Source organism: Chroicocephalus ridibundus, chromosome 10, assembly GCF_963924245.1.
Source record: "Chroicocephalus ridibundus chromosome 10, bChrRid1.1, whole genome shotgun sequence".
NCBI lineage: Eukaryota > Metazoa > Chordata > Aves > Charadriiformes > Laridae > Chroicocephalus > Chroicocephalus ridibundus.
In genome coordinates this window covers 24,955,113-24,966,271 of record NC_086293.1, presented here as the reverse complement: position 1 = coordinate 24,966,271, position 11,159 = coordinate 24,955,113, and the positions used below count along the sequence as shown (strand labels likewise).

General features: G+C 38.7%; 1 protein-coding gene and 1 long non-coding RNA gene across 4 annotated transcripts in view; one reads left to right on the top strand and one right to left on the bottom strand.

The window, feature by feature from the left end:
• The window catches only part of DCP1A (decapping mRNA 1A), a 38,889-nt gene that overhangs the window by 12,988 nt on the left and 14,742 nt on the right, over positions 1–11,159 (bottom strand). Inside the window, exons 5-6 of the mRNA XM_063347521.1 lie at positions 6,286–6,424; positions 1,941–2,060 (exon numbers count right to left, since the gene is read on the bottom strand). Of these exons, the coding sequence (XP_063203591.1) occupies positions 1,941–2,060; positions 6,286–6,424 (259 nt within the window). The remainder of the gene's footprint in view (positions 1–1,940; positions 2,061–6,285; positions 6,425–11,159) is intronic.
• The window catches only part of LOC134521309 (uncharacterized), a 44,217-nt gene that overhangs the window by 22,864 nt on the left and 10,194 nt on the right, over positions 1–11,159 (top strand). For all 3 annotated transcript variants that reach the window (XR_010072712.1, XR_010072710.1, XR_010072711.1), the window contains exon 3: positions 8,534–8,653. This is a non-coding gene — a long non-coding RNA (uncharacterized LOC134521309). The remainder of the gene's footprint in view (positions 1–8,533; positions 8,654–11,159) is intronic.

The window sequence follows — 11,159 nt, the reverse complement described above, 5'->3', positions numbered from 1 at the left end:
ATTAGATGAAAAATCTATTTTTACAGTTGAAATTGAGTGTTCTTCCAGCAGCATTCCAGTTGTCCACATTATTAAAAACATGATTAAGAATAAACAAATATGTGATATATTTGAACCCAGTTAACTAGCTTCACAGAATTATCACTTATATTACCCAAATAATTTTTTCCAATATCTCTGCAGCTATTATTCAAAATAGCTCAACAGAATTAAAATATGCCAATTCTCCTGCTCTTTAAATCGACTGTTTCTCTTTAATTACTTCAAAGCAATTTGTTAGAATCTTCTCTTCCCAGTTTTTCCTTTACTAGTTACTTGATTTCTGTTCTGCAATTCCGTGCGCTGTCAGGTGAGGCACCTCAGCTGATCGCGTACAGTCTACATGGAGTGACCCAAAACAAAATACCTTCTTTTAGAACAAAGCCTCAGGCAACCTGCGGCCAGGTCTCCAGACCAGGCAGGCAGCAGCGGAGCCGAGTCGATCACTCCTGCTGATCCAAAAGCAGAGGTGCTGCCGAGGGAGCAGACAGGGCTGGGACAGCCAACAACCCCAGCGAACCCCCCACCCCTCCTTTTAGTTCAGTAACTGTTACTGCCCCGTGCCCTAAAACGGGTTCCTGCTGCTCATGCCCTAGCTCTAGCCTGTACTGGAAATTATTTACTACTCCTACTACAAAGCAAGCATTTTGTTTACAAATATTAAGTGCAAGGTTGCACACATTTTCATCGATCGTTTCGTTTTTCAGACACGGTGGTTTATCGCATCAGAAACACAACAGCAAACCCTGGCACGGAGGGGAGGGGGGCCTTGCGGCTGCCCTCAGGGGCGCGTCTTCCGAGGGGAACACTCCCGACCCTTCCGTGCCCGCTGGGTGGCACTGTAAGCAGGCCCAAGTTACTTAAGTGTTACAGGGAATTTAGTTATTGCAGAATTCATTTTTTTCTCCACATTTATCTCTAAAGAGTCTTGTATGAAGCTACAGCTTCCTTGTGCAGAAATGCTTACCAGAAAAAGGAGTCAAACACTGAACTATTGCTAACTATTCCAACCCACTGATGATATCACGTACTTTGTAGCAAGTTTCCTGTGGTTCAAATACCTATTTTTTTATATATGTAGTATATTCCTGTGGTTCAAGGAATATACTATCAAAAAATTCTTAACACAGTAAAAAAAACACAACCCATACACCACTTCTCTGCTGCCCACAACAAAAAACAAAGCCCTGAAGCAAACCAACACAAAACCATACACGCGTTTTTCCATAATCTAAGCATAAAGGAATCAGCCAAGCTGACTGTATCATTACCAAACAGCCATACATGCAGAGGTTCAATGCAAGCTGCAGAAGCGTGGGAGGAGACAGATAAACACATTTTCAGTTACGTCAAAGAGAATTTGGTGCTGCCATGACCGAAGCGCTTCCCACTTCTTGTCTAGGTACTCACTGTTGATTTAAATTAGCAGGAGTGCAAAGCTATAGCTTTGAAGGCAGCACAGATAAACCTTAAGTAAATGCCTCAAACATGAGAAAACAGGGCTTGAGTTCATGTATGAAAGACTGCAACACAGTACACAGCTAACTGATGCCATATTTAATCCAACAATATGGCAGAGGTAAATTTTTCTTGCTTCACAGCTCTGCAGGCCATCCTGCACATTACAACAGACTGACTTCTTCCAGAATCCAAGCTGACCCATTTAAACATACTTGAATATTTACAGTAGTGTAACATAGCCTCATATTTTTAAATGGTAAGTCAAAAGACAGAATTTAGGATCCTAAAAGACTTGAAACCCATTAGTTTATTTAAAGCAGTAACACATTCAGCAGACAACACTGCAGGCATTCTAAGAAAAAAATATTTTGGTACCAAAACAAAGTAATAAATGAAAAAAAAAAAAAGCAGCACCTTTTCCAGGTTCGGATGAAACATACCTGCTCTTGAACTTGTAATGAAGTTTTTTGTTCTGAAGGATCTGTACTTTCCAACTTTGGAGGATTTGCATTTTGTTGCATTCCAGAACTTGATATAATACTTAAGTCACTGATCTGATTCTGGAAAAAAGAAAAAAAAAACCAAATACATGAGTTTTAAGTCTACATTTATTCACTACTACAATCCTGTTTAGATGGCACTTTGACTGAAATACAGGCAAAGTACAGAGTACTGATTTTTGTAAGACACTGTGGAATTCACAAATTTCAGGAAGTAAAAGTCATACCAAGACATCCATGTATTCATACAGCTTTTACTCTTCATTATTAAAAAAAGAAAAACAAAACACCCAAGTGGCTTATTACTTTTTCACTGAGAAAGAAAAGAAAAGGCAGGCTTTTCACATCCTTTATCTGCATTAGCTGGTAATGAGGAAATTTGCTATACTTAATTAAATCAAGAACATAATCTAGAAAAAGCAAAACAAAGGAAACATCCTGCCAGAAGTTGTTCAAATGGCTGGCAAGACAGCTTGTCACTGACTTATTTGCACCAGATTTAGTTAACCATGTACATGTATTTTCACAAGGTGTTACTTTGGTTTTCTGTGAACGAGGCAAAAAACATACGAGCAAGCTGTCTGCTTACTGATCAGTAAACAGTACGTTTACTGATTGATTTGACTTCCTTCTTTAATAAATGTATACATAAATGAAAACGGAAGTTGTATTACAGTTTAAATCACCAGCAAAAAAATCCAAACTGTAGAACTACACCGTACGCACGTGATATCGCTGAACATGACGATTGCTCTGGTCACTTACTCACAGCAGCAAAATATGTACGGGTTAACTTTTTCGCAACAAGTTAAAAAACAATCTGAGATTTATTCTTCTGTTTTCAATTTCTAATTGAAAGCAATAAATACAAAATCAAGACTATATATTGTGATTTAGGGACAGAGGTGACAAGCAACTTCTCCCATCTTTCTGACTTTCAGACACTAACTTGAAGGTTAAAACTTTTTGTGTCCAAATCAGACAAAGCAGAGTTTTCTTTTCACTAGAGGGTGTTTCCATGCTCATACTGAAAGACACACATAAACCACCACACTATAAAAAGCATCTATTCACTTCATTAAAAAAAACAAAATCTCAAAATTCATTCATTTTCACATATGGACTTGATGTAGCGAGTGCCTGAAGGATTAAACTGATTTGGAATCCTAGATTAAATCACTCAGACCTTCATAAATCTCTTTTTCACTGTCTCTGCCCCCTTCTCATGCTGACACTCTGCCAATCTCATGTGGGCTGCACACAAGGATTACTGTATGATCCATCTGGAATGTACCAGGCAGATAAGTACTTTCTGCTCCTAAATACAAATTCATGCGTAATTACTGAGTACCATAAAATATTTTTTTTTTTAAATGAAGACAGAAAAGGTCTCTCAAGAAGCCATCTTCAAAACAAGTTGGTTACCTAATCATGTTAACATTGACATCGCTTGGCTACAAGGAGATCCAAAATTACTGTGCCAGAGGCTTCTTGCTAAAGCCAAGGTGGTCAAAGAACATTCTCCAAAGAAGTTTGCTTGAAACATGATTAATATTACACAATTCTGTTTATTTGGCAACTTCTACATAACTACAATCATAGCAGGCAATGGGATTATGCTCAACAGATTCAGTTTACAGTCCACGTGCACACACAAATAGGAAGTTCAATAATTATGCTAGTTTCACTAGTGTTCTAAAAGCATCAAAAAACAAAAAACACACACTCAAACAACAACTCATCACGACACAAACCCCCCAGTTATATAGCAGCTCCACCGCAATCCCTGGTCTGCCTATTTCCCTATTGTATCACAGCCACCACAGACATCGACTGTCCACGACATAATCTGCATACCATTGACTGTTTGACAGGATTTTACTTGTCTACAGAGCTTCTTCCATGATGCTTAGGAACTCTGTTTCTAGCAAAAGCTTTTCAGTACTCTCACATGAAAAAAACAACTGAAAATTAGAAAGGATATTCCAGCTTCTCCTCTCCTGAGTAATTTTTAAGAGCCATCTGTTGGAAGTGTGTATTATCCAATACTGCAAGGACAAAGAGGGAGAAAGGCTTCATCACACCTTAAGAGGGCACTACCAAAACAGTGAGTTCTTGTGGTGTGTGTTGTCTTTTCTACCTGCCCCCGCCCCCCTTCCCAAAAAGCCTTCAATTTCTTCAAACCTGGCTTATTGACACAACATTGAAAGATGACTCATTCAGGTTTTGATGCTTCCTTCTGTGCTCTCACAAAAGCTGCTACATCCACAATGCTGGCCCACGGACAGACACCTTCTCCCCGAACAGCATTGATGCTCAGTGAATCAGAAGCAATTTGTTTGGTTGTCTTTTTTTTTTTTTAAAAATCTGTATTGAAAGTGTTCAAAAACCACATTACTGATTTTTTGGAAACTAGTATCTAGCTTGGGTCAAATATATCCTACCGTGTGTCACATTCACCTGCCCTCAATCAGGAAGTGACAAATTAAGTTGGCTCATACAAGGCTTAATCCACATGTTCGTTCTTTCCTCCCCATCCCACGTTGCACTGTAACCATCTGTAATCCTACAAAGACTCAAATCCCAAGTACTCAAAGGAACTCTGCTGTGACCTACTGCACGAGCAAGTTCTGGAAGGAATCAAGTTCTCTACCAATGCGCTAACTCTTCTCCCACCAGTACAACAACAAAAGCCATACTACAGCTCTGTAACGTTATCCTCGCACATTACGTTACTATTGCACATTCTTGTATTATTATACTTGGAGAGGTATGTATGTTCAGAATCTGTTAATTTTTTTCAATCTCCTACATATTACTCTTGTATTTGTCCCGCATGTATGAATTTGGTCCTCAGGAAAGAATTAGTTTACACAGTCCTAAGAGAACTAATCTTCTCCTTCATTATATAAACTTGTAAATTTAGTACTGGCAAAAGATACCAGACTCACCCTTCTGAAATAAGTTAATTTATTAAAAGGGTAGACGCCCCATAGACAGGACAGAAGTAGTAAGCTGGGAAACAGAAGGATCTGGGAACAGTATTGTTATACTTAGTCTACAGCTATTAAAAATATGCTTCATAGAGTCTACAAGTGTTCTGAATGACTAAATCTTTAATATCACAAAACTTCTTTTGAGACTATAAAGAGACAGATGCTGTTGGGTACAATTTTTGTTTGCTATTCCCAGGGACAAAATTTTCTCACAGCAGTAGAAACTGTTATAAAACAGGTTTATCAAGCTACATTTCAAGATGGAGCACGCGATCAGCATTCAAGCTATCTTGCCTGAAATCAGAGACTGTTTCCCAGTAGAGTGTACTTGAGAGAGGGAACAAGACATCAGTCTGAAGACAAGGCTACTGAAACAATGGCAGATCACACCTGCTCTTTAAACAAAACACAGCTGACGTATTAAAAACTAGTTTCCAGATAGGCGTTTTTAAAAATTGAAAATCATGAAGAAGTAGGCAAAGAGTCACCCACTGAGGTAATAATTACAGAAATAAAACTTACGAATTCATGCAACATGCAAATCCCCACATTACCGCTTCTCCCTTAAGTCATTGTACATATGTGCTTGTACCACAGACATGGGATAGATCACAGAGTTTCGGGGCTTCTGTTATATTATTCTACATGCCAAAGCATTTTAGTGTGCAGCTCAATGAACACTCTTGATTATGGCATGAATCATAGCAGATCTCCTCCAGTGACTTTCAGTACTGAGGAAAAAAACTGAAAAACTAAAGTGTCAACCTCTATAAGGAACATTTACAATAATGGAACTTCAAGATCACAAAACCAGACATGTTCAGTGGTAGTTCTTCTGCAGTGTTACACATATACCTATTTGTTCACATTTCCTTTGACAGCGATCTCACAAAACAAGACAGCAGACGAGCACTGAGATTAAGCAGCCTGTGCACCTACTTAGAAAAATATTTTGTTCTGTCTGCATCATAGGTATCTGTTTTTAAAGCTGTATTTCCCCTCCCCTCTGCAGAAGGCAGCAATTCAAACATAAGAATATACAGACCCATTAAATTATGGATTAGGCGGCCTACTTTGCAATCTTGGGTTAGAATGTATTCCTCAGGACAATTTGTATATCAGAATTATTCTCTGTCATCTCTCTCTCAGAAATCACAGGGCATGCTATTTCAGTGGACTCCATATGATGTCTTAAGTCCCTTATTCAGAAGTAGAAGTACTGGTTTTATTTGCTTATAAGGTTAGGGGGAGAAAAAAGAAAAAGAAAAAGAGACAAGACATTTCCTTACTCGTTCATATTCATCCTTGGCTTTACTCAGCATTTCCAGGATGTCAATGGGCCTGTTTTCATTGCAGCCATTGGTTCTGCTGGGACTTTTTCTGTCCTGGGAAACTTGCTGCGATCTCTGAGCTTCTTGTTCTACCACTCTATAACAGGAAAGGAGAAACAGGATTTTAAATTTTTTTTCTAGAGTTAACATCTTGCGAAAAGCAGTAAAGAGAAATGTACTCCCAGCACATTAACACATTTTGTTCTGCCTGTATAAAAACTACCAGGTTTGAACAAAGTTACACAAGTTTTCGTTTGCTACAAAGTTTGTACTAGTCAAATTATCTAATGGTCTGTACAATTTATCTCCAAGCCAGACAGCACTAGTCTGTCTCTCACAAAGTTTGCCTACAGTAAACACTCCTTCTGTAAAAGTGTCATATTCAGATATTTTTACAATAAAGTAAGTGGACATTCAAGCACATGTCATACAAAAAGCTCATGTACCATACCACAGACTGAGCAAAATACATCTTTTATTCTTTACTTCCTAACGTGCATTTTTTCTGTATTTAACCAAATCAAGCTATGTTATTCAACAAAATCAATTACAAAACAGTTCTAATTTAAGATGAGACAATTACAAAACAAAACAAAGACACGGGGAAAGAAGAGAGCTGGCTCACACCAGCTGTCCCTGGAGTCAGTCTGCGAGGAGGCTTAGCGCAAGCTACCCCTTACTCCCCGACTGAAGGCTCAGGAAAGAAGGGCAAACCATGTTCTTCTCTAACTGCCCTGTAGCCATTCCCATCACAACACGCCTTTCCCTCTGGCCTTTGGTGCCTATGGCTCATTCACCACTTCTACTCCACCCCTACCGGCCTCGACTACCAAAAAAATGTCAGTTGAAAAGACAGTTAAGATACACAAGAAGATGCTGTGTACCTGGTACATTTCATTAATGAAAGTAAAGGCTGCATACATTTCTACTCCTAATCCATATGCAGTTCACAGGATGTACATGGCTGTGCAATGCGCTAAAGCTTATCCTCTTGAAATAAACACACACCAGCCTGTAATCCCTTCTTTTTTAAGCCTGCATTAATCAAATATGTTAAGAAAAAACAAGCACCGTAAACAGGGCAGAGCTCTGGAGCTGGCACGTCACTTGAGAACTCTCATGGTGTGGAGCTGATGGGGGAGCCAAGAGGTGCCATCATAACAATCACAGAAAGCGTCAATCATTCCAGCCTCCAGTTCCCTTCGGTCAGTTGGGATTCAGGAGTACCTCTAGATTTTATAGACTGTAGAGTAATTGCATATTTATACGCACCTCTACATTGCTGTTTCTGAGGAAAAAAAATAGTTCAAGTCTTGGAAGTTTCTTCCCAGTTTTCTGGCAATCAAGTATCTTTACTTCACTAGAGTTTAGCTGTGTTTATTTGAAGAAGGGTTGGATTCGGCTTTTAAAAATTCAATGCTGCTTTCAAAATGACTTTGAAAATTTTTAATCATTCAAGCTGCTTATTCAACCAGCTTCTCATTATTAGTACAGCCTCCTCTGTTCGTAAGCAGGCGTTCACCTGCAAATGTAACTCAGCATCACCTGCAAATGTAACTCGGAACAGGGAGGCCAATCTACACTCTGACAATTTCTAAGAACTGCAGCACGCGCTGGTGTGGTTGAAGCAGCTCAATAAGGTGCAGATGTTTCTATGGCGACACCCCGAGAGAACATTTTGTTCTAGCAGTACATGTGGTCATACAGTCCTGACTTAGGACTTCGCTAAACTCAACTCTGAAACTAGGGATGAGAAAGGGCAAGGTAAAAGGACCAGAATACTCTGCTGAAATTTTAACCATCAGCATAATCATATCAGAAAAAAAATAAATACTTCAGTTAAAGGACAGCCGAAGTCATCCATGCGCTGCCTGATAGGTGAAGCGAAGGCTCCCAGTCTTGAGACCCTCCTCCTGCTCTTAACTAGTTGGTCCAGAAGGTTTCAACAAAACATCTTCCCATTAAAATAGTACTGGTTGGTCTCATAGGAAAACATCTTCAAGGAGTACATCCATTTCACAGAAATGTTTCACAAAGATTTCTGAAAAACACTTCATATTTTTTTTCTATTGTCCATTATGAAGTATTTGTTGCCTTTTTAAAGTTTATTTTTTTTACTTTTTTTTTTTTTAAGAATAACAATTAAGTTATCTTCTTATGGAGGTAATTGTCTAATAGCTCTTCCTCCATCTTCTGTCTTGTGCAGGTTACATTCAGACGGTGGTGACGGGGTAACTGTGAAGCAGTATACTCCCAAAACTCTGAGATGCTCTCCCACTTCTAGCTTGCTGCCTGAAGCCAGTTTGGGTGCGACTGTTGACACAAGGTAAAATAAGCCTATAAACTAACCTAAAAGTAAGAAACCCCTACAAATTTACATGCCAGAATGCAATGGTTTCACAGAAATGTGAAAACCCCTAGTTTCTGTCATACTTCTATAAAGCTCATCCCTAATAAACAATCACCTTGACTTAACTTGACCCAAATTAATTCCTTCTAAACTTAGTGGTTTGATGACTCCCATAAAATTTTTTCATTTCAGAAAATTCTAGAATTCTTAAAAAAAAAACCAAACAGTTCTGTAAATGGAATACCTTCACTGGGGGAAAAAGTCAACTAATGCAAATCTGTACACTGAGCATGCTCTCTGTGCAATCCAGGATTAAATCTTTTTTAAGCAAGGCCTGCTGTTTCTTTCCATTATATCAGATAGGGAAGAGGCACACATTCCTTCGGGGACACAGTAGCTGCTGTGCCAGTTTGCATAAGAGTATCTGCAGTTATAGCATTGAAAATATACCTGGCACAACCTCACAGAAGGGGGGGGGAGCAGGGGGAGAGAGATGGAGAGAGAGAGAGAATGCGAGAAGTGAAGTCTGTGATTACAAAGCCTGCGAACACTAATTTACTTTTCCTTTGAAAGATAAGCCACCAAAATATAAATGGATGGCCTGCAATCTTGTTAACTCAGTCTGGCACAATAAGGTCAAGTCAAACAGCAGGAAAGAGAATGCAAATCTCCTTGAAACCTTTTATGGTTATGTTTTTGAAGCTCTGAGGTACTATAAAGGCAGTACTCCTTCCTATCAGTGACACAAAAAACCCCACCTCAATGAAATGGTGCCAATCCAAATTTGCACCCAAGACAAAGACAAAAACTGTAGAACAAAATTAACACTCTTGAAAGACAACATAAATATTTACTTCAAAATGTACTGAATTAAGCCTGATGGAGCCTGCTACCATGTGCTGAAATGCAGCTTTTCTTCTCTAAGTTGCAATTTTATTTTACTTTTTTTAAATTAGAAAGTATCTTTTTTGTTACATACATCTAGCATCCCAGGATGAAATAATTTCTGCAGTTTCAGCCTCCTCCTTGTAGAGAGGCATGCAGAAGTATCAGCATTTTTACTTTTCTTCTGACTGCCTTCTGCCCATTTTGGAGGGGAGAAAGCTTGACGTTTGTGGAAATGGATGTCAGCAAGATAGCACCAATTCACTTTTCATCAAGTTTGTAACAAAAGCCTCAGAAATGCAGCTTTTCCATCCTACAGTAATGGGCAACTAAAACGCCTTCATTCCATTTTCCTTAGTATGGATCTTTAGATATTCGGGAGCTATAAGGTATGTAGTACCAAATGAAGTGTGATTTCATTCTACAGTGCTTTTTCAACAAATAAAAGTAAATATCCTTCTAGTAAACACCTTTCTCAGTACAAAAACAGCTTCTGCAAATAGTTTTGTTACCCCTAAACCAATACACAATTTTAAAGGAAAAAAGAACTAGAAGTATTCAGACATTCCATAATCTAATAATGAAGAAAAGAGTTATGAAAAAAGCACTCCATTAATGAATGACTTATTACTAGCACTACTTAGACTAGCAAAGATCACTTACACCTTTTTTTACCAAGTTAATGGCAGCAAAGACTAAAAATTATACTAAAGTGAGGTCCTAGCCAGCTCAGCAAAATTTAGATGTCTGTATTCTGTCAATGTCCAATCTATAAATCTTTTTTATGTACACATTTGATTTCTCTAGTTTCACTTGTGTAAGTCCTAGGTGACAAAATTCAATACATGTTCCGAAAAGCCTGCTTGATGCATCAACTCTAATTTCAGTTTCAAAGAGACTTTTAATCCACAATCCACAACACCTACCATAAAAAAATTCCAACATTTAAAAAGTACATTTCATATTTTTGACCTTCCAAAATAATTTGTAATCTCAGAAACTTCTGAGGCTGCTGAAATGCTACAAGAGCGTGTGAGTATCTGCACCATGACCAGGGGCAAAGCAATAACACCGACTTTGGCACTTCTGCCTCTGTGTGTTAATAAAGCTGCAATATAGGCGGCAGGGACCCAAGAAAAAGCCGGCTGCAGTAGTTGACAAGGAAATGACAATAAAGCTTAGATTGTTCCCATACTGACTTTACATGAACCTACTGGGTTACAGCTATTTCCAGAATATTTTACATTTGCAACTGAAAGGGTAGACATGCTTTATGGACCGCTGAGCCGTGGCTGGACTGGTCTGTTACCCGACTACACTTACAGAGATCCATAAGCTATCTATAGCCCTTCATTTGTGCTACCGTGACTAGACTAGTTTAATATCAAATGAACTCAAGTTCTGTCACATGACACTTAGGCCTGCAGTGTAGCTGTGCATGGCAGAATCGGAATATGGTAGAGTTCGACGGGTTCAGCTCTCTCCCCACCATGAACACTAATCATGCATTAAAAAAAAACCAAACAACGACCTTGCCCTCCTGATGCTCTGTTTATAAAGTGGAGAAGCAATAGACATTTTATTTATTTGTCAGTTT